General features: G+C 40.3%; 1 protein-coding gene across 7 annotated transcripts in view; it reads right to left on the reverse strand.

The window, feature by feature from the left end:
• SNCAIP (synuclein alpha interacting protein) overlaps positions 1–24792 on the reverse strand; it is a 95710-nt gene that overhangs the window by 40132 nt on the left and 30786 nt on the right. For all 7 annotated transcript variants that reach the window (XM_075527384.1, XM_075527383.1, XM_075527388.1 and 4 more), the window contains exons 2-3: positions 17596–17698; positions 6379–6451 (exon numbers count right to left, since the gene is read on the reverse strand). In XM_075527384.1, coding sequence (XP_075383499.1) covers positions 6379–6451; positions 17596–17652 — 130 coding nt within the window. In that variant the 5' untranslated portion in view covers positions 17653–17698. The remainder of the gene's footprint in view (positions 1–6378; positions 6452–17595; positions 17699–24792) is intronic.

Consider the following 24792-nt stretch of genomic DNA (forward strand, 5'->3'; position numbering starts at 1 on the left):
GTACTGCTCCATACCTTTATTAATGACATAAACAGTGGGATTGAGTGTACCCTCAGTAAATTTGCAGGTGACACCAGGCTGAGTGGTGCAGTTGGTTCACTTGAGGGAAGGGATGCTATCCAGAGGAACCTTGACCAGGCTTGAGGACTGGGCCCATGTGAAACTCATGAAGTTCAACAAGACCAAGGGCAAGGTCTTGCACCCTTGTGATGAGGGTGGTGAGACACTGGAACAGATTGCCCAGAGAAACTCTGGATGTCCCATCCCTGGAAGTGTTCAAAGGTCAAGCTGGATGGGGCTTTGAGCAACCTGATCCAATGAAAGATGTCCCTGCCCATGGCAGGGGTGTTAGACTTGATGGTCTTTGAAAGTCCCTCCCAACCCAAACCATTCTATGATTCTATGATTCTATAAATGACAATAAATTCTGTTAGGTTGACTTGGTCGCTACCAAAGGATGAACGCATTCAAATTACTTTCCTTTACCTGAAACTCTTCCTCCTTGCTTTAAAAAGTCACTTACTGTGGAGTTTACTCCACTTTCCATCATCATCATTAAGGTAGCCTGGGATTAGCACTGACAACTGCCCATACCTAATAAATATTTTTTTAAATGCAGTATTTCACCATATTGCTCATGTACTATATAACCATTTGGGGGCCTCCAGTAAGTATATACAAAATTTCACATTTGGAGTTTTACTGTCCTCTGAAAGAAATGCCTGAGCTTCTTCCTTGTGATATGGCTTCAGCAGAGCCTCTTGAATCAATTAAGACTTGTACTCATTCCAGATCCATTTAGAGCTCTGTGATTCTGACTTTGTATACAGACACCGAGGTATTATCTACACTAGGGAAACTTTTAGATAATTCCTCATGGTTGTTAACACCAATTTATCTCCAACACTGGCAGCAATATTGGGGCTCCAAGAGATGGAGGAAGGGATGCCCCTTACATATTGATGGATAATCAAAACCAGTTCTGAATACTGCATATCTATTTACTGTTTTATTAATATCACTGAAATAATATTTAACAATTTTAACTGAAGGTGGCACTGTTTTACAGTTTTAATATATTAATAACTTCCAGGAGTACATTTTAGGGTTCTTTAATGTAAGCTCTATAGCATGGGAACCTGAATTAAAGAACAACTCTGCATAGATAAGAACAGAGAGGGTTTGTTCTCATTTAAGTGGAATTTGAAGCCACTCTAAAGAAGAAAGAAAGGGTAAACAGGGTAAATAATAGTTCATCCTTTTAAATAACAATGCATCTTTTCCAGGTAATTCAACCATTAATATGAGCCTCAGTGAATGAATAAATTTTCTTATCTTGAGGAAGAACACTACAAAAGCTGTCATTTCTAAAGTAGAGAATATAGAAGAGGCAAAGAAATTTTCAAAATTAATAAATTTGGTTTACCCTAATCCAGACTGATCTAAGGATGTAAAAAGGAGGTAGCAAGTAAAGTTCTACTGAAAAATCAGAAGAGGTCATTCTGGCACAAAATGTGTAAAACAGGAAGAGGGAAGATGTGAAAACAAGGTAGGAAAAGAGCCTATATATAGCTATCACAAGTGTCTCTGCATACTAATTATTGTTTTTTCTGAGGAAGTTCTACAGTATTCTACCAAGGAATTATCCAATCACTTCTGTATTGTTTCAGACATATTTACCTGAGAGGTATTTGGAGCACAACAGACTCCGTGAATTTAATGCCATATAAAATGCCTTAAATGCCACTGCCTCCAAATAAAATTTTACTTTAATTTCTCTAATAGCTAAAAATCTACCAAGACCTTGAGACAGAATTTGTGTGCAATTTTATATTCACTGATTTATTTCTTTTTCTCAAATAGGAAATTAATCTTCCAAATAATTTTGTGAATGACAGTTACTTTGGGAATGAACAAAGCAGTGCAGAAGAGTAACTGCTGGACATAGATGAACTTGCTTTTATCAACCTGTGAATAAAGATCTAGAGTAGGATATTGTCCTCATTTAAGACACACATTTAATGACAACCAGAAGCCATCATAGCTGACAGAATATACTTCAACAATGATATGGCTCAGTGAAGCTTGTTGAACACAGACGTCTTGAACCATTTGCTCAAGAGGCCTTAGAAAATCTGCCCAGAAAGAAAGCAACCAATTTCATGCTTAATAACAAAAGCATAAAGGACTGATTTCTGTTTCAATTCATCATTCTACATTAGACAATGCTGGAAATCAACGGGCAGGCTGGCTAACACTTCATTTCAGAAAAATGCTTTAGCTAGATCCATTTTTAAACTACACCCTTTAATTTTCTATCTTTGAAGAAGAACAATGACCATCTTATGGTCATTGTTATTATGCTAGCTACATAGATAATTCTCTTGAAGCATGACGGCAGAGAAAACAATTAACTTTAATCACTCTTTATTGTGAATAAACCAGGATTTGCCCTACACCTTTTCTCCAATCCAATATATCTTTTACCTTGTAATCTGTGGGTACTAACACACATACTTTGGCTCCAAGGATCCCCTGGAATTTTCTGAGTCAGAATTCCCTAAATCCAAGGAAGGACACGAGTCAGGACTGAGACCGTACTGACTGCATGACTTTCATGCACTTCTTGCAAAAGGGTGAGGAAGGAACCTCAGGACCTTCCTGCTGGCACAGATCACTGTCCAGTGCTGTCCAATAAAGGCAGGTGACAGAGGGAATTCAGGGAGGAAAAGCTACACATCAGGAAATCCTTTCTCAGACTTTCTAATTGCTCCTTGTCCAAAAGAACAAGTAATTGGAGCAAAAGTTACAGGCAGGCAGAAATAGTAAAAAAAAAAAAAAAAAAAAATCTGTTGAAATGCTTGAGAAAGCACACTGACTGGTAAACACTGGTATGTTTGCCTAGGATTAAAAGTGCTTGGAGTAATTTGAAAACAATGTAACCAAACACTTTCATATGTCACTAACATATTGTTCAATGTTTACATGAAATGGGGAAAGAAAATGGGATTTACAGGGCTGTTTACTAAGCTTATCTGTGAACAATGAATAGTAAGACTTCCATAATATCAGCCATATAATTAAAAAGTGTAATTCCACAAAGTGGAACTGTCTGGTTTAAATTTGTTCTAACAATCTTGTTGGAGGAAATGGTTGTCTGCATATTTATATATATTTTTAAGTATAAAGTTGAATCTTATTTTCTCTATACTTTTGTGTTAACTGTCTCAGTGAACTAAATATTTTTTGGAGACAAAGCTGACAGAGAATTATTTTTTAGATTATTAGGGTCCTGACATATCTAATCCTATGGCTAACATGCTTAACTTTTAGTTCTGTTAAAAAATAATTCTTAGATAGTTCTACTTTCACATTCTTCTCTATTTTAAAGAAGAAAGGTAACCTCTAACCAAGCAGGAGTCAGTATGAGGTAGAAAGCTGGATCAGCTCTTTGTAAAACCTCTGAGTTTTTCTATGTGCAATTACTTAAATTGCCAATGGAATACAGACATACAATAGCATGAATGTCATGCATACTAAAGATTTATGATATAATCTATATCTTCATCAAAAATAGCACATAGCAACGATAAGTTGGGGAACATTTTTTTAATGGTCTACGATATGAGGAAGGCAAGAGACTGCATCAAAAGCAGCTATGAAAAACCAACAGATGGGGCCTTACACAATGTTGACTGGTGCAGCTCTGTTGATATTTCAAGATACTTCAGATACTGAAGTCTGTACACGGATGTAAAGTGATACCTTCCTGTTCAGCACTATATGTTTACTCAGTGATTACGCAGAGTAAAAATAAAATAGATTTTAGAGCTATTTCCAATTCACCAAAACTCGTAAGTGATAAGTAGAGAAAAAAATAGATTTTTAGTACTGTTTCCAGTTTGCCAATACTATTATCAGTGCTAAAGACCTCTTTTTTGACTCAAGACTTTTAAACAAAGCTGTGAATTAATTTCCACTGGCAGACTCCCCAGTGCTACTACCGTCTTCCAGCAATGTCTGTACTTGCTTCTGTCAACCCCTTTTCAAGGCAATAGATGAGTGCAGATGTAATTAAAATCATCATTGAAAAATGTCTGACTGCAGAAGCAACCATGAAACAACAGAGCTACACAATAAGTTGTCAATATCCCATGGTCCTAAGGAAGAGTTCATAACCAGGGCTTCATCCTTGCTATTGGTCTGCATTTTACTTCAAGACTACTATCTGAATTTTAAAAAGAATATACTCTTCTTTCTGAAAACAGATATTGATGCTGCCACTGTGGCTGAGCAGTCCTTATGAAGAGATCACCCAGTACAGTATGTCTCAGGGGCTATTCTTGCACTCCTTCTCTGGTTCACCTTGCTCATGGAGCAGCTGAGTGAATTTAACTCTTTTTGTGACAAGACCAGATAATGCCCTGCCGCCACATGATCAGCTGCTAACACTGACAGGCAGAGGCGGGGGGGAAACGGCAGTGGGGAGAAAATGGGGGGGGGAGGGGGCATGGAAGAGATGAGGGGGTTACTGGGTGGGGAATGAAGGGGGTGACAACAAGGGGCAGTGAATGGTGGGGAGGAGAATGGTGAGAAGAATGGGAGGAGGAAGGGTTTGGAAGAATGGTGGGAAGAATAGTGGGAAAGACTGGGGACAGAAGAATGTGGGGGAAGAAATGGTAAGCTCTGTGGAAATGGGGGGAAAGAATGGTGGGATGAACAATGGGGAGAATTGGGATGAAGCATGGTGGGGAGAAATGGTAGGGAGAACAGGTGGGAAAACAGTGGGGAGAATGGCAGAGAGAGTGGTGGGGAGAATGGTGGAAGAAAAATGGGAGGAGGAATGGGAGGAAGTGGTGGGAGGAATGTGGGGAAGAATGAGGGGATGAATCGTAAGGAGAATGTCAGGGAAGAATGAGGAGTAGAAGCGGGGAAGAAGTGGGGAAGGAGGAGGGAAGAAGAATAAGGGAAGAATGGGGGGAAGAATGGTGGGGAGAAATGGGGTGAGAATGGGGGTAAGAACAAGTAGGAAGGAGGGAAGGAGAGGGGAAGAAGGGGGAAGGAAAGGGGACAAAAGGGGAAGAAGGGAGGAAGAAAGGGATGAAGAAGCAGGGAAGAAGGATCAAGAAGGTAGGAAGTAGAGAGAAGAGGGATGGGGGCAAAGCAGGGCAAGGATGGAAGGGTGTAATGGGAGAAGATGGGGAGGATGGGAAGAATATGGAGGCGAGGATGGTGGAGGATGGTGGAGGACAGGGGGAAGATTGGGGTAGAATGAGATAGGGCAAATTGAGGGGGGTGAATCAGGGGTCCTCTCCCTTTCCACTTCTTCCCAGCCTCTGCTTGCAGCAGGTAATACTGTGTGTGCAATCACTGCTGTGCCCTGTGCAGGCAGTAACATGGTAAGCACGTATGGTAAGGAGAGCTTTGCTTCCGTTTATTGCCAAGGGCAGTGGCATACGGCTGTGACGACCTGGCCTTTAATGACTCTGGTAGAAGAAGTAGCTCTCAGAAAGTTTCAACTTAGTTACACGCCTTGGAAATTTACAACTCTCTGAAAGGAAATATAGAAATAAAAGTTGTCAAAGTATAGCACAGTTCTTAAAGCTTTCTATCGTCCCACAAATTCCAGGTCTCCCATTTCTGTTATAAAAGTATTTGATGAAACAACGTTAACAAAAGTTCAATTAAAGCATCAGAACAAACGATAAACTTTTCATAGCTCAACAAAAATACTCCTCTCACCAATTCATTTCTCCTCCATCAGGAAGAGAAAAACAAAAAAGGGGATTAATCTCATTTACAGAGTGAAAAACAACACTGAATGCACTTTTTGTCAGGGGGGCAGGGGGAAGGTCTCCAGCTGGTTCTCATCTATATGCCATGATTCTTCATTTAGTTTACACTATTAAACTCAAAAACTCGTCTTTAATCTTAACTATTACAGTATGCCTTAGAGTAGATTCTATCATGTAGCATCCTTGATACAGTTTCAGACTCTGGCAAAACATCATCCCTCAAACTAGTCGTGGCCATATGGGTAGTAAATGTATCCAACATTTTTTCATTGGCGCCTACATTATTACGTCTTGTCACCAATGGTTTCTCGGGTTTTCAAGTAAATTGTTGCATATACTGTGGTTTGGAGCTGCTGAGATGAAGCCCTACATTTGTCTGTATACAGCCAAATCCTTTTTTGGAACTTTTTTTCCTTCTAATGAACTAACATCTGTTGAAAAAAAAAAGTCATGTTTCCAGAAAGCTGTACAAAAATGAGAGAAAACAAAACAACAGAACACTGCCAAGAAGCTATTGTTGCCAAGTTGTACATGATAAAAAGCAGCCTAGAAAATGATGGATGGACAGAAGTGGGCATCATACCTGATCTGTCTTCATTTTGTGAATCACACCTTCTACATAATTCTGGGATGGTCTTGAGAGAAGTTACAGAATACTGTAAAAAAGGAAAAAATGTCTATGAAGTAATTCATTTAAAAAGATAAAAAGACAGACTTTCAAGAGGTCCTGATGTCATGGGCACAGTCTGAATCTACCAACCCAAGGGTACTTCTGGCAGTCTGATGGTCTTCTCAGGTTGCATGAGAAAAGCAGATGGCATCTGCTTTTGTGTCCCACCTCGAGGGATATCAAGCAGACTTTAAAAGTTACAGCAAAATGTCCCTCCACCTCAGATTTCTCCTTCCTGCAGATGACCATTATTCAAGTTTCAAATACATTTTATATATTCATCCTTTCCCTGGCATGCAAGATACATCAAAGGTAAGAACAGATCTAGGCTTCACAGTAAACATCAAGGGTCTCACTTTGCCCACCTGGGCATCTATTACGGTGATTTACTGCAGGATACTTCATGCTTGAAAATCAGAATTCAAGCTTTCACAAACCAATATGTAAAAGCAATGTAGAATATTTGCAACTTAGAGATCTGATTTCAGAGGGATGCATGTACATACATGTATCAGACAACAGGCTCATTTCTCTAACCTGGGATTTATTAAAGCAAACTTGCATTATTACTTTGATGTGACAGGATATGCCTGACATTCATCAGTATGTTATTTTCTGAAATCAGCCTTAAAAAGGAAAAAAACAGGGATTACATATGTATCTTACTAAACAGAAATCTTTTTCTTATAAACTTGTGGAACACCCTTGGTAAGACACATGATCCAGTGTTATAAAACTACACATTCTGACATCCAGAAATTAAGTTACTTAATAGCAAGCCTTCCTTAATCAAATGCTTAAATGTTACAGGAATCTTCACTTAAACAAATGAAAATCATTATGTCTGTGAAAGATCAATGGCTTTGCTCATATAAAAAAACCTATTAAAAACAGTATTTTGGAAACTAAAACAGAAAAAAGCATTTAGGATTAGCACAACTGAAAGATTTTAAAGAATATATAAACACCATATGTTTTCAAAGAAACAGATATTTTTAGCTGGTGTGCTATCGACCAATGAAGCAAAACAACTACATATAAAACCACATAAGCTTTCCACACAAAAAAGAAATGGTCATACATTGTCCTGGTTTTTGCTGACAGTTTGTCATTCAAAGTTTGATGTGCTTCTAATGCACAGCTGGCAATCCACTTCCAAATAATCTAAAGTTGACCTCATGTGACCAATTGCAGAAGTAATTCACTTCTCTGGTGCAAGTTTAAGACTGTTGCCCAATTGATAGTAGTTACTTTATTAAGCCTCAAAAACCTCCCATGCCTTACTTTTTCCCTTGTTGACCTGATTCAGGGATGTATTGAGAAACCTCAGCTACAACAAGAATCTCTCACAAGTATTCCCAGGACCAACACTGAACTTAATAATTACAATGTGTAGCAGCACTCCACAAAACTACCCAGTAACTCCAATCCCCGTTAAACAAGGGGTTGTCTATAGGGCTGCAACTGCTCCAGGATGTGACAGCCTGAAGCAACAAAGAGCAGAAGAACAGAGACAGGGAGAAAGATGCTACTAAATACAAATTAATGCAAGTTAAACACACACAGGCACAAACACCATGTGCTGTGCTTCACTCTAGTTGTTGTTTAATAAAGATTGAGCTGTTAAGCTATACATCTTGCTATTTCAGCACAAAGGCTCAGAAGGCAATGTTGAACTGGTCTAGTAAGATTCTTAAAGAGAATCCAAGGAACACGTCTCCAAGGAATATGGTAGCTTCATAAGACCAGCTGGTGCAGTTTAAACTATTACACAGTTTGTAATTCAATTAGAATGAGGCCTTTTGTATTCCATTGCTATGTGTTTTGTCAGGCAACCTCAAAAACAGAAAGCCATTTTTCTTTCTGTCTTTTTTCCTGTTCTTTCCTGGAAGAACAGATTTTCTTTCTGTTTCAACATTGCACTAAAATGTTGAAACAGAAACATTTACCACCTCCCACCACTAAAAATCTATTAAATGTTATAAATTTGATTATGCATTTTAATCGTATTGGTTTGATTTCATTAACAGATTTCCTCCCACTCACCTCTGTCCTCAAAAAGACTTCTGTGCATTTAAATTTCTGCCCTCTGTATTTCGTGGTCAAGATGTGGAGAACTGGCTTTCGGTCCAGGAAGCAACTAAAATTACTCTTTAAAGTGGACCTTTCCCAACCATAAGCACAATCCATTGCCAGCTCTTCCCTCTAGAAGTACTTTCTCTCATACTCTAGCTCCAGCTCTGATCATCAGTAATGTCTGTTAGCTTTTCTTCAACCAAAAATTTCAAGGTTACTAGCGGTATCACAGAGGAACAGCAAAAGAGGTTGAGATTGCAACCCTTCCCTGGAACAGAATTTTAGACTTAATGCTTATTCAATGGCATTTAAAATTATTTCCCCCTTTTCATTCAATAATTTTAAATTGTTTTACATACAAAATTAAACACTGTTTCTCACATTTCACCATTAGAGTAACCAAGTCAACCAGAGTTGAGGGCCATGCCCAAAGGCGTAAGTGACAATGTGACAGGTAATCACATCAGATTGCTTTGTTAGTCAATGCTTACTGTGATCTTTGGTATTTAATCAAAGTGTGTTGTGGTTGATGGTGAAATTCAGTAACAAAACTAAGGGCTTCTTCCCAGGATAATGCATGTAATGGCATTTTTGATTGCTGTTTGAGGGTTGGGTTCTTTTTCTGCATTTAAGGCATGCCTATGTCCAACCTTAAACAGTGAATTTCAGTAAACCCCTTAAGAACTTTGTAGGACGGAAGAACAGTATGAACAGCAAACGAGACAAGAAGCAGTAACAAGTATTCCATGCAAATGCAAGATATTCCCAATTTTCTTCAACAGACACTATTAATTCAGGAGAAAACAGAACCTCCCTTATCACATAAAACATTTGTTCATTATGTAAAACTGCACTACAGAATTTTAATTAATGCAAATGTTAACCTTTTAAATTTCAAAGAATCATAGAATCATTAAGGTTCGAAAAGACCTCTAAGATCATCTAGTCCAACCATCAACCCAACACCTCCATGCCTACTAAATCATGTCCTGAAGTGCTACTTCTACACGTTTTTTTAACTCCTCGAGGGATGGTGACTCCACCACCTCTCTGGGCAGCCTGTTCCAATGCTTCACCACCCTTTCAGTAAAGAAATTTTTCCTAATATCCAATCTAAACCTCCCCTGGCACAACTTGAGGCCATTTCCTCTCGTCCTATCACTTGTTACTTGGGAAAAGAGACCCACACCCACCTCACTACAACCTCCTTTCAGGTAGTTGTAGAGAGCAATAAGGTCTCCCCTCAGCCTCTGCTTCTCCAGACTAAACAATCCCAAGTTCCCTCAGTTGCTCCTCCTAAGATTTGTTCTCCAGACCCTTCACCAGCTTTATTGCCCTTCTCTGGACACGCTCCAGCACCTCAATGTCCTTCTTGTAGTGAGGTGCCCAAAACTGAACACAGTATTCAAGGTGTGGCCTCACCAGTGCCGAGTACAGGGGACGATCACTTCCCTAGTCCTGCTGGCCACACTATTTTTGATACAAGCCAGGATGCCGCTGGCTTTCTTGGCCACCTGGGCACACTGCTGGCTCATATTCAGGCAGCTGTCAACCAACACTCTCAGGTCCTTTTCAGCTGGGCAGCTTTCCAGCCACTCTTCCCCAAGCCTGTAGCGTTGCATGGGGTTGTTGTGACCCAAGAGCAGGACCCAGCACTTGGCCTTATTAAACCTCATACAATTGACCTTGGCCCATCGATCCAGCCTGTCCAGGTCCCTCTGTAAAGCCTTCCTACCCTCGAGCAGATCGACACTCCTGCCCAATTTGGTGTCACCTGCAAACTTACTGAGGGCGCACTTGATCCCCTCGTCCAGATCATTGATAAAGATATTAAACAAGACTGGCCCCAAAACTGAACCCTGGGTGGGGAACACCACTTGTGACTGGCCACCAACTGGATTTAACTCTGTTCACCACTACTCTCTCTGGGCTTGGCCATCCAGCCAGTTTTTTACCCAGTGAAGAGCACACCTGCCTAAGCCATGAGCTGCCAGCTTCTCTAGGAGAATGCTGTGGGGGACAGTGTCAAAGGCTTTACTAAAGTCCAGGTAGATAACATCTACAGCCTTTCCCTCATCCACTAGGCAGGTCACCTAGTTGTAGAAGGAGTTCAGGCTGGTGAAGCAGGACCTGCCTTTCATGAACCCATTCTGGCTGGGCCTGATCCCATGGTTGGCCTGCACGTGCCTGTTGAGTGCACTCAAGATGAACTGCTGCATAATTTTCCCCGGTACTGAAGTCAGGCTGACAAGCCTGTAGTTCCCCGCATCCTCCTTCCAGCCCTTCTTCTAGATGGGCATCACACTGGCAAGCCTCCAGTCGTCTGGGACCTCCCCTGTTAACCAGGACTGCTGATAAATGATGGAGAGTGGCTTAGCAAGCTCCTCTGCCAGCTCCCTCAGTACTCTCAATTGGATCCTATCCGGCCCCATAGACTTGTGAGAGCCCAGGTGGTGTAGCAGGTCGTTAACTGGGATTTAGCGGGGTTTATTCTGCTCTCTGTCCCTGTCTTCCTGCTCAGGGGGCTGAATACCCTGGGGATAACTGGTCTGAGTACTAAAGACTGAGGCAAAGAACCATTTCCCATGGTTCTCAAATTTTAATGCAATTAATTTTAAACCCAAAACAGGAGAAAAAAAACTTCAGTCTCTAGTAAGGCTGTTCTGTGCTGTGCCACTTCTCTGCCACTTGCAGACTCACTTGTGGCTGAGAAGTACCAGAAAGAAGAAATACTGGATCATGAGTAGTGGCACAGAAATGTATACACAAAACAGTAAAAAACCTGTAAATTACAAAGCAAAAATTATTTTTTAACATTCTGTTGTGGAGAATAACTTTAATGTCTCCTGAAATGGAGTCAAAGGGCAAAGCTGGACACATAGTGTGACTCTCAGACCACATCATCAGAACCATGACACCCCCAAAACACTAAGGACCATGTCCTGCTCCAAGAGGAGACAGTATCAAAACTCAGCAAATTCACCTCCACTGGATCAAGACAACAGTGACTGTGTCCTGCTCTTAAATGCACAGCTCCTTGTTTTTATTTAGATAGAAAAAGCAGACGCCTTCCTTCATTACAGGTGATTTATTTCCAGGTGTTATTATTACTGTAAGCCATTTAACAGTCTTCTCATTTCAGTTTATTTGCTATAGTGGAAAATAAACTGTTTCATTAATATTCAAACCCCATTAAATTAATATCTTCATATTACATTTGCTTAATCATTTATAACTGCAACACCACCCTTTCTCCTAGACATTTATTTGGGAGTAGCAAGCTACATCGAGAACAAGTAAAGCAATAATACTTGGCCTGAGGTTGCAGGAAGATTTTTCTCAATAGTAGTGTCAATTTAAGCAGCTCCAGAGCAAAAAAGTGGAGGAAAGAGATTAGGCTGGCACAGTGCTTGTGAGAAATAACACCTCCCCAAAATAAACTTCTTACTTAATGGCTGTGATCAGCATCTTTGGAGTACTGGTTAGGTTATTTGTGCTATGCATTGTTTATAGCATCTTATATAGACCCTTCATACGTTATTTTTAACTTCTCCTTTTAACTCCTTTAACTTCAAAGGAGACCTACATAGACACTAACACTGTAAAGGTACAAAATGTCTACCTGAATCTAACACTTTCTATGAATATTTTAGTGGCCATCTGCATTTTGTTTCATTCTGAAAAGCGAGAGAGGAAAAAAAAAGAGAATTATCAATGAGTTCATCAGCTGGATGGAAAATAAATCCACCCACTGCAGTTAGTGACTGTGCCTGCACAGCTATGTAGGACCCTCCATGCTGAGCCCTGAAGTCCTGGTCACTGGGAAGGCAAAGTCTACTGGCTGTGTGTGGCCTGTACACCTATGTGAGCCTGAGGGGTGACCCAGCTCCTTCCATGGCCAAGGAAGGGTGACAGCAGCCGAAGCAGGTGCCCCGTGCCAAGTAAACGGGAGGCCAGGAGATCGACCATACTCCTGACCATACATAGTTTACATCTGCCCTGCCAGGAAAAGATTGACATGAAGAAGTTTTTCAAGCTGTTTCAAAATACCTGACAATTCAACAGCTGCTTAATTATGTTTGAATTCATTTACTGCACTCACATTTCACAAACTTTCAAATTAGGCCCAGTCCTGCACTGGCACCACTGAGCCAGACTTTTATTCATACAGAGCTATTTGAATGATCAGAGCAATAACATATACACTCAACCCCGAATAGTTTAAAAATATCTAGCACCAGGAGCTCTGGTTATGGCTAGGCCATTTCGTATTATTTCTGTAAAACAAGAAATAAAATAGTTTCAATTTGCACAATTCGCCAGTGCAATAGAAATCCTGCATTTTAATTAAAGGATTAGGAAACTTTCAGGTAATCACAACAATAGTGTACAACCTACAAGAAGGAATAAATTTATGGGCAAAATCAAGAGTACTAATGGGAAGAAGCAGAAAGTTTAAAACATACTTTTAATTTTATAGTGTACCTATCATTTAATGCAGCTTAAAGGTAATAATTTGTTTTCTTCCTTGTGAGTAGTTATTTATGAAGAAATAAATGAAAATAATAAGTTTCATTACTTAACGTCATTGCAGACAGAATATTACTTTTGTTTAATGTAAACAAGAGTCCCAGAAATCTATTCTGCTGTATAAACTACACTCAAATATACTATACCAGATGGATCTGGAATAGTACCATCTTAGTTTTCAAAATAAGCATTGTATTTGCATTCCAGAGCCCTGAGGGAACTGGTAGATGTAGTTGCTAAGCCATTCTCAATCATATTTGAAAAGTCATGGCAGTCAGGCCAAGTCTCCAGTGATGGGAGAAAAGGGAATATCACATCCATTTTTAACAAGGGTAAAAAGGAGGACCTTGGGTACTACCAACCAGTCAACCTCACCTCACTGCCCAGTAAGACCATGGAACAGATTGTCCTGGAAGTTATGTTGAAACATATGGGTGACAGAGAGGTGATCAGAGACAGCCAACATGGCTTCACAAAGGGCAAATCGTGCCTGACTAAGCTAGTGGCCTTCTACGATAAGAGTGACAAGAGCTGCGGATGTCATCTACCTCAACTTCTGTAAGGCCTTTGGCACAGTCCCACACAACATCCTTGCCTCTGATTTGGAGAGATACGGGTTTGATGGATGGATGGTTAGATGCATAAGGAATTGGCCATGCTCCACAAGCTACAGTCAACGGCTCAATCTCCCAAGTGGAAACCAGTAATGAGTGGTGTCCCTCAAAGGTGCATACTGGAACCAATACTATTTAATATCTTCATCAATGACACAGACAGTAGGATTGAGTGCACCCTCAGAAAGTTTTCACATGACACCAGCTGAGTGGTGCAGTTGATTCACTTGAGGGAAGGGATGCCCATCCAGAGGGACCTGGACAAGCTCGAGAAGTGGGCCCATGTGAACCTCATGAGGTTCAGTAAGGCCAAGGTCCTGCACCTGGGTCAGAGCAACTTCCAGTATCAATACAGACTGGGGGATTGAGTGCAGCCCTGCAGAGAAGGACGTGGGGATACTGGTGGATGAAAAATTGGACATAAGCTGGCAATGTGCACTTGCAGGCTAGAAAGCCAATCGTATCCTAGGCTGCATAAAAAGAAATACGGCCAGCAGGGTGAGGGAGGTGATCCGCCTCCTTGACTGTGCTCTCAGGAGACCCCACCTGGAGTACTGCATCCAGCTCTTGGGCCCCCAGCACAAGAAAGACATGGACCTGTTGAGTGGGTCCAGAGGAGGGCCACGGAAATGGTCAGAGGGCTGGAAAATCTCTGCTATGAAGAAAGGCTAAGACAGTTGGGGTTGTTCATCCTGGAGAAGAGAAAGCTGCAGGGACACCTTCTTATGGCCTTTCAATACGTAAAGGGGGCTTAAAAGAAAAATAGAGAAAGACTTTACCAGGGCCTGTAGTGACAGGACAAGGGGCAACTGAAAGAGGGTCACTTCAGATTGAATATAATGAAGAAATTTTTTATGATGAGGGTGGTGAGACTCTGGAACAGGTTGTCCACAGAAGTGGTGGATGCCCGTCACTGATAATTGTATTGGGTTTATGTGGCAAACTAGCAGCGGGGGCTGCAGAGGTGGCTTCTGTGAGTAGACAGCAGGGGCTGCCCCAATGTGGGACAGAGCCAGTTCCAGCTGGCTCCAAGATGGACCTGCCGCTGGTCAAAGCTGAGCCCATCAGTGATGCCGGTAGCGCCTCTGAGATAATACATTTAAGAAAGGGTAAAATACACTGCACAACAGCAGCTGTGAGGGAGAAGTGAGAAAATGTGAGAGAAACAACTGCGCAGACACCAAGGCCAGCGAAGAAGGAGGGGAAGGAGATGCTCTAGGCATTGGAGTAGAGATTCCCCTGCAGCCCATGGAGAAGACCATGGTGGAGCAGATACCCACACTGCAACCCATGGAGGACCTCATGCTGGAGCAGGTGGATGTGCCCTGAAGAAACCTGCAGCCTGTGGAGAGCCCATGCTAGAGCAGGCTCCTGGCAGGAACTGTGGCCTGTGGAGAGGAGCCCACACAGGAGCAGGTTTTCTGGCAGGACCTGTGACCCCGTGGGGGACCTACTCTGGAGCAGTCTGTTCCTGACTTCAGCCGGTGGGAAGGACCACTCTAGAGCAGTTCATGAAGGACTGTATCCCATGGGAGGGACCCCACACTGGAGCAGGAAAACAGTGTGAGGAGGAAGGACCATCAGAGACGAAGCATTATGAACTGACCACAACCCCCATTCCCCCGTCCCCCTGTGCTGATTGGGGTGGGGAGATAGAAAAGCCAGAAGTGAAGCTGATCTTGGGAAGAAGGGAGGGTTGGGGGGAAGGTGTTTTTAGATTTGTTCTTATTTCTCATTATCCTATGCTGTTTGATTGGCAATAAATTAAATTAATATCCCCAAGTCTAGTCTGTTTTGCCCATGACAGTAATTGATGAGTGATCTCCCTGTCCTTATCTAGACCCACAAACTTTTTGTTGTATTTTTCTCTCCATCTTGTTGATGGAGGGGGAGTGATAGAGAAGCTTGGTGGGGACCCGGTGGCCAGCCAAGGTCAACCCCCCACAACAGGGCCTTGAGCAACCTGATCTAGTGAAAGATGTCCCTGCCCATGGCAGGGGGGTTGGAACTAGATGACCTTTGAAGGTCCCCTCCAACCAAAACCATTCTATGAGTCTATGATTTTGGAGAACTGTATAGTTTCATTTTCTTATGCCAAATGCAATGTAAACCAATAAAAAGAAACCCAAACCACTTACATATCTATTTGCCTTTTAAAACAAAATCCTGTCTATTTTCTATGTCGATTACATTTTGGTCATTTTGGCTGAAATGGTCTACAAGGGTCTGGACTATACACAGTGGCTTTCTAACTCAGGTACATTTATAAGTGCATCATTTTAACAGCCTTCTTGCTGCCATTATTTTTAGTCAGTACTTTTCTGCACTGGATTAGAACCAGACGGCTAACAGGAACAATATAAATTGCTAACACCGATGCTGTGCAGCTGCTCTTTTCACGGCAGGCTAATGATAAAATGTGACGGTCAGGTATCTCTAACTTGTATACGGTGAGATATGAGTAGAACGCTAGAATAACCATGAATTCTCTTGTTAATCAGGATTCTGGCAACGAATCCTTTGTTCTCTTACCTGCTAAAGCAGGGAGTAAAACTGCTACCTCTATAATTTGTGCTGGTTTTTTATTCAAGGTTCAGCATCCAATGAAAGAACAGCCTATTAAAAGAGGCAGCCTGAGCCGTTCAGCGGAAAAGTGAGTAACCTAACCCACCCGTATGCAGCAACAGCCACAATGGGAGAGACATGGAGAGGTTACATCTATTATGTTTTACAGTTTTACAAAACTGAGTATAGAAACAGACACCAGGACATGATCTAGCATATAACAGTAATAAAAAGAAAGTTGCCCAGAATAAGTTATTCGCTCAATATTGGCTCTTTGTCTTATAATATTTTGGGCATTTGCCATATTCCTCTTTAATAAAAATTCAACATCACAATAGGTAAAAATAAAATCCTCTCCAAAAGGAATCTGTCTGCAAATAAAGCATCTGGAATGTTTTAAAATGAATCAAGAGTCCCAAATGCTAAAGGAAAAACCAGGCCCCTTGTAAAAAAAAAAAAAAGAAATAAAACTATAAAATTATAAAAAAAGTGGAAGGAGGTGGCAGCATACTTTCTTTGATCTGAAAATTGAATTAACAATTTTCTTCTAGTGGATTCAATTTATGTATTCAGGTCCATTGTTAATCGGACATTCAACATATTAGCAACTCCATTACACAAAAAGCAGAAACACTGGCAGTAGGAGTACTATTATGAGTAATAGAATATATTGTATCAGTGCTTCCTATAAGAACCACTAACCTTGTAGACGAACAATATTTTTGCTTACACTAAGGATTAACATTACACTAAGGATTAAGGATAACAATATTTTTGTGACACTAAGGATCAGTGCTGTCTATGAATCCCCAGAAGTCTTTCTGCCTCTTCCTGTACTCTACCATGTCACAGGTAGCTACATCACACTTATTGATAAAATTTTGCTGTATTTGCAGATGGCTACTGGTGGAAAAGGCAGAGTAACAACTTACATGAAAAAGGAGCAATTCAGAGGTGAGAGAGGCAGGAGTTTTTTTACAACTTAAATACATTCAATTATAAAAAAGGTAAACATCATTTTGGTGTATAAGGCTAGCATTAGAGAGCATATAACTCATTCAAGACAATACAGTAGATAAGCAACCTAGAAATAAAACTCATTTATTAATTTGATTTGCAAGTTATTTTTACTACCTGAAGGAGAGGAATCAAGTTTTCCTTCCAACCTTATTAGAGATTTCCCTTACAAAACACCTTATTTTATTCTAGATTCAACCTATTTAAACATTCCTATACATGAGGTAAAAAGGCGTGTGGCTTCTAACAATAGTGTTGTTTGTTATATCAGGATTGAGATAGCTAAGATTGTCTCAACTTGAGCAAATAAAATAAGACTTCTACTTACCGTTATATCATCACTAAAATCTATTTCATCCAAATCAAGGTATTCAGGGGCTTCCATTATTCTTCTATGGACATTTTGGGTGAGTCAGCACAGTAGTAAAGACCTAATTAAGAAAAGAAAAATGGATTGTCTACTAAAGAGTCAAAACCACATGGAAATGGTTTAATATAGTTGCTAGATTACTGAAAACATTTAACTTGTATAGTAAAGTCTATCATAACTTAACCCTAAAAGCTAAGTATGATTTGCCATCTCTACTCTGCATATCATGAAGAAGCCATTTCAATTTTTAGGGAGAATAGCTAAGTGGTACTTGAACTGGAAGTTGAAAATACTTGATTCAGCATCACTCAGTCCTTCCAGAAGTTCAATATAGGTGTAAAGGCCTAAGGTGTTGAGCACCCTCATGACCCTGCAACCACAGCTGTGCTAATGACATATCTTCTCTTAAGGATGCTACTACTTTACTGGCCTGAACACAGCAACTTCTGTTACTACAGTTTTCCTCTGTTCAAGGAGGCAGAAAAAAACCTGAGAATCATGCTGTGCACAAACCCCAAAATCCTATCACACCTTATCTCCACTTCTCCGTACAAGCAGACTAACATACAATGCAGTCAGTGCTTTACAGATGGATGATTTATCTCTCCTCAGCCTGCAAGTACACTTCCCCCAAAGCAGTAACCAAGGCAAAACCAGAATTATATCAATGTGCACTGATTATCAGAGGCCTTAACCATTTCCTCACAGTATGGGAAAAAGAAGAGAAAACTCTCTTGCAAAGCAAGAAATTTGGGTGGAAAATTCAACATGTAATTCTAAATAAATTGGAGCTTAAACAATCAGAAGATCAAAGACAATAAAACCCTTATTACTTTCTTAATCCTAACTAGAATGAAGGTGTGCATTATCACTACAAACAAATACAACAGAAGCAAAAGTGGAAGAGGAAGCTATTTTAAAGGAAGTTGAAAAAGAAAAGCGATAATGATTTTTAAATAATGTGAGGCACTACGTAAGTGTTAAGTATTATTATGGAAGCAAATTAAATCCTTCTAGTACTCGTACATAACAAAAGGAAATGCCTGAAGGAAAAAAATAATACAAGCCCAGTTTATTCATATGACAACTGCCAAGAAATATGTTTATGAATAATGAAGTCAGCTGTGTAAGTCTAAATAAAATCACTGTGTGAAAAATTCATATGCCATTAAGAATGTCCTAGGATAAGGGGCTTGAAGAAAATGCTTTTCTGCAGGTGCTATACTTACTGGCAAACAAAACCTCAGTCATTAATCTCCTTCATAACACCCCACCCAAGCACAAAGCTATCTTAAGACACCTGTTCTTGAAAAGTTATTAGAAGAAGAACCAAGAAGCAAACCTACAGTTTTAAGCAGAAAGAGCTGGAAGAGCAAATTTTTATTTCTCCCCAAGTTACTGAAGGTAAAGGACAATTCAGCATCTTTTTCTCTTCAAATAAAAAAAAAGGCAAAAAAAAAAAAAAAGCATGGGTTTTCTTTAATGTATTAGGATATTTCTGCTCCTTGCAATATGAGAAAGAAGGAACTCCTGGGAAGGAGAAACTGGAGAGGAAGGTAGCTTGTAAGAACAACCTCAGTTACCTATTATTGGCTCTCACTGTGGCTGTTAGACTTGAGTGAAGCAGTGGGAAAGGAGATGGCTACAAAAAGGTAACAACAGTACAAAGCCCTCAGTCCGACTTGATGTGAGGAAACAGAAGTGGCTATAATGTGAAACTAATCAGAAGCTTTTCATTTTGCACAATTCCCAAATGCTAAGTTTATTCTTAGAAAGAACCACTAAAATCAGACAAAATCCTTGCAATGAAAGGAATTAGCTGTTGTGAAAAGGTGTGACACATTCAAGTCTACTGATTCTTTTCCACTTTAGAGATTTTGCTTTCTTAACAAAAACACAGAATTTGAGTATATTTTTTTAAGGTTTATACTTCAATGTGTTGCATTTGGGTGACATTACAGCTTACCTCTGGCAAAGTGCACTGTCATGTATTGGGTTTGCATGGCAAAGTTTTGGTAGCTGGGGTGGGTTGCAGGGGTGGCTTCTGTGAGAAGCTGCCAGAAGCCCCCATGTCCAATAGAGCCAGTGCCAACCGGCTCCAAGACAGACCCGCTGCTGGCCAAGGCTGAGCCCATCAGCGACAGTGGTAGCACCTCTGGGACAACATATTTAAGAAGGGGGGGAAAAGACTGCACAACAGTGAGAATATGTGAGAGAAACAACTCTGCAGACACAAAGGTCAGTGAAGAAGGAGGGGGAGGAGGTGCTCCAGGTGCCAGAGCAGAGATTCCCCTGCAGCCCGTGGTGAAGACCATGGTGAAGCAGGCTGTCCCCTGCAGCCCATGGAGGTCCACGGACCCCACGCCAGAGCAGGTGGATGCCTGAAGGAGGCTGTGACCCTGTGGAGAGCCCACGCCGGAGCAGGCTCCTGGCAGGACCTGTGGCACCATGGAGAGAAGCCCATGCTGGAGCAGGTTTGCTGGCAGGACTCATGACCCCGTGGGGGACCCACGCTGGAGCAGTCTGTTCCTGAAGGACTGCACCCTGTGGAAAGGACCCACACTGGAGCAGTTAGTGAAGAAGTGCAGCCTGTGGGAAGGACTCACTTTGGAGAAGTTCATGGAAGACTGTCTCCTGTGGATGGGACCCCACGCTGGAGCAGAAGAGTGTGAGGAGGAAGGAGTAGAGAGAATGTGTGATGAACTGAATGCAACCCCCATTCCCCATCCCTCTGCGCTGCTCGGGGAGGAGGATGTAGAGGAGTCAGGAACAAAGGAGTGAAGTTGAACTTGAGAAGGGTGAGGTGGGGGAAGGTGTTTTAGTTTTTGTGTTTGTTTCTCACTATCCTACTCTATTCTTAATTGGCAGTAAATTAAATGAATTTTCCCAAGTTGAATCTGTTTTGCCTTCAATGGTAACTGGGAAGTGACCTCCCTGTCTTGATCTCAACCCATTAACTTTTTAATCTTATTTTCTCCCCTTGTCCTGTTCAGCTGGGGAGTGAGAGAGCAGCTGGGTGGTCATCCGACAGCTAGTCAAGGTCAACCCAACACAGTGTCCCTCCACAGAGGTAAGGAGTAGATGTCATTTTATCACTGTGACTATTGATACCAGCTTAAACCAAATTATTAAGTCAGTTTTAGAAGCAAGATAAATGCCAACTGTATAAGCACCATCCTACACAAAGTACAAGATTGTAGAATCTACCCAGTATCATTCCATAAGGTGATACATGTATGTAGTAAGAATGAGAACTAAAATATAAAAGTTTAAAGGTTAAAGACATATATGGACCGTATCACATACAAATAGCCTAAAAACAAACCAAAGCTTCACTGAGTTTCAGTTTTTCACTGGAATTAAATGGATTAAAAAAACCCTCCACCCAATGTGTTTAAAAATCAATGGAAGAGATAAATAAAGCTACCCTAAACATGCCACATAATAAGCCAGAATCAAGAAGTGACCTGAAGATTTTATTTTGCAATTAAAACTGATTTATTCAGGTAAAATACTTCTTAGCTTTAATAAAAGAACTACCATTCCTGGTTAAAGCGTATCTCAAGATTTTAGAACAAAAAGATCTCAACCTTTCAAACTTATTTTTTAGTTCTAAACTGCAAGAAGCCATTGAGGCAAAAAAATGTTCCATCTATCCATGCCTGATGAAAGGACTGTATTTCACCTAGAGATGTACAAAACTCATCATGCCAGTCCACAGTGTTGCAACATTACTTCCCCAAAATGCTATCTTCCGTCTTCTCAAAACGTAAAGGCTATGAAACACACAAAGGCTGCAGAGAAAGTTGGTAACCAAAACAAACACATTTTCTCTAAGGAAAACTTCTCTTTCTGAAGATAGTGCTCAGTTATATGTAAAGAAAGGGCAAGAGACTCATGCATTCTGTTTGCTACAAGATTTTCATTTTTTTCTTGATGAGGTAAAACTGGACAGCAACTCAGGACAAATACTATGATCAAATAAGATTTCCCATGATTATACTTAGAGTCTTATTCAAAAGGTGCACTTTTTTTGATAGAAATTAACATAGTAGAACTACACCATGTATAATGCAAACCATATGGTAAGAATAGTACTCAGAGTTGTGGCTATTTTGAGACCTTTGCAATTGCTGAATCCAGCCTATTACCAGAAATATAAACAATCTGAATAGCATTCACAAGCAGATCATAAGCACAACTGGTCAAATTCAACGTAAAAATAATCGCAACCAAAATTGCAACTGCCAGCAATGGATGACATGAGATGAATAATGTATTTCCAGCATCAACACCAAAGCAATACAGATGACTGTCTCTAGCCTGCCAGCAGAAATGTCTGACATTTAACTGATCAGTTTTCCTAACTGTATTTTGGAAGCTAGTCATTAAATATTCCACAAAATTTTAACCCAAAAAAGGGCATTTCTTGTCCGGCAATTTGGCTTGCAGAGGCACACATACACACACATATACATTTTATACAGGTAAAAGAAATTCTGTCTGCTCTCAGAATTCACAGTTAAAAGAAGAAAACCACATAAACATCACCCATATGTACTCAAGAAAAAGTACTTTTTATAGTTTCATGAAACGGTTCCACCAGGAGAAATCATCCAGCCAAAAATTACCACACAGAAATGTGGTAATAGTAGTATTGGTATAATAATATATTGCATATGTTGCATTGCCAGATACTAAACAGTGATTAGGTTGTAAAGTATAGAAAAAAAAATTCCTTCTCCTTTTCAAACAACAGCAACAATCCTTATTGTTTTTCTGAAACACAGATTTCCTCTGCTGTTGTCCTTCTCAGCTAAAACTAGTTGTCTGAACTCAAATCCTGTTACTGACATTCAACACAATTAGGTGAATGAGGAAAAAAAGGCGCAAAGAAAGCAATTCCCAGTAAAATAATAATAATAATAATAATAATAATAAAGGCAATGAAGTATTAGATACAGGGAACAAATCCATCAAATTCTGCAAACACTAAAACTCCAGTCTAGACTGATGGCATGCATTACCTACAGGTGAAATGCTTACACTGTTCACAGATTTCTTTTCTAAGCTAGATCAAGCCTTGGATTTGTCTCACCACACAGCCTCAAAAAACTGTCACAACAACAACAATCCCTAGGGGCTGGTGTGCCTTTTGAGGACGAAGACTCAATGTGGGAATGGCAGGAATGCTTTAAAAGCCAGTCCTGCCACTGACTTTGTATTGTGAAGCCAATGGCCATTGCCTTATCCACACGAATGCATATCAGGCAAGAACAAGGCCATACAGGTGAGGGTTTGCTGTCTGTCAGTTAGCCAAGTGAATGAAGAGACTGGTATGGCAGGCAGAAAGTAAGCAAGCATCAGGTTCGGTTTCTTGTTCTGTTTGCTCAATGCAAAACTGTGGAGGAAAAAAGCATAACTGATTTGTAGTGACCCCTTTGCCACAAGGTTGCAGCGAATTCGGTAGCTTCAGAAAGGAATCTGATCCAGTACCTCAGCCAAAAACAGTCTCAGTGCTGCATGTGAAAGACTAAATCCAAGAGGGACCACAAGGGAAATGTCCTTTATTGAGCCAAAACAAAACAACTAATTGAGAATGCATAATTTTAATTATTTATGGATACAGAAATAATAAGAACAAATAACAATAAAAAGATCTGCTGTCAATTAAATGTCTACTTCAGTTGTAACTCTAAGAAATCCTGCTAAATGCCACATGAGATTTTATTTTCCACGTCTCAGAACTACTATAGCAAAATATTTGGGGATTTACTTAAACTTTCAATCAAATATAAAGTAAATCAGATGTAAATACTTCTATAGTGGTTGGCAAAATACTGCTTCCTTAAGGACAGTTAATATCAAAGATTTAGGCTTTAAATGCCAGAATGCCATGACAGTTGCTTTTTAATTAGGGGATAAGGTTACATTTTACAATTACAGGTCTGAGATAACAAAATAAACATATTGCCTTTTCCTAATCATCAGAGGCTATAGTAGCTCAAGATGAACAAGATTCATGGACAAAAAGGAAAGACTTTACATCTTTAATTTAAGCACACAGTATGTATTTCAAGTAATGCTTGAAATCTGGTAAGTGGCTGAATTTTATTCCCTAACATTAAGAAATACCAAGCACATAAAACCAAGTTTCTTCACTTTCAGACAAATAGAACAGTGCAACTATACATTATGTTAAATCTATTTAGCGTGCAGTGAAAAGCCCAGCACACGATTAAAACCTACAGTTCAGGAAGGCACATAATCTGTCAGCAGCAGGAAATATCCAGAACTTTGAATTCAGTTCCTCCATTCTCATATTCCACTGTAACAGTGAAGTTCTACCAAAAATTAATTGGGCCTTGTAACCCTATTTACTACACAGTATAAGGAAAGAACTGTAGTATGTTCAGGAGCACTGCCCTAATTAAGGGATATGGGAGCTACACTACTGAATGAAAGCAAAAAAGCTTGGCCACCGGGTCCTAGCAAAGCTAGTCTGGGCTAACACCACCGCCTCTCCAGCTATCACACCTCTTACTGCTTCTTATGCTCCCTGGTGCCTAGCTGTGTGTTGTCCCATATTAAAGACTACATGTTCTTTGAGATGGATATTGTGTAGTCACTCTACATTTGTCTGGCTTTTCGCGTAGCCTGTGTCCTTGTCTATTAACAGAGCGCTGTGGTACAAGAGTAATCCAATTAAATAATAAACATGATGTGAATACACTGCAATGGACTCTGGAAGAGGTCATATTTGAAGCTTTGTAGGAGACCCCCAGGGCAACCAAAAATCTTTATTCACCAAATCCAGATGGTGCCTCTGCAGGCAATAAATGCAGAACAGGAGAAATTCAGTGAAGGAGAAAGCATCAAAGACATAGAAAGCTTGCAGTTTCATCTTTTTAGAATAGAACAGAATAGAATAGAATAGAATAGAATAGAATAGAATAGAATAGAATAGAATAGAATAGAATATTTCAGTTGGAAGGGACCTACAATGATCATCTAGTCATGAGCAATACTTTAAATTTAACACTATGGATAGATGCACTCTAAGAAGACCCCAGTTCTCATTCATATTTACATTCTCTTCATTATCTCTAAGGGGAAAATTACTTGGACATAACCAATAAATATCCAAGCACATGA

Source organism: Mycteria americana, chromosome Z, assembly GCF_035582795.1.
Source record: "Mycteria americana isolate JAX WOST 10 ecotype Jacksonville Zoo and Gardens chromosome Z, USCA_MyAme_1.0, whole genome shotgun sequence".
Lineage (NCBI taxonomy): Eukaryota > Metazoa > Chordata > Aves > Ciconiiformes > Ciconiidae > Mycteria > Mycteria americana.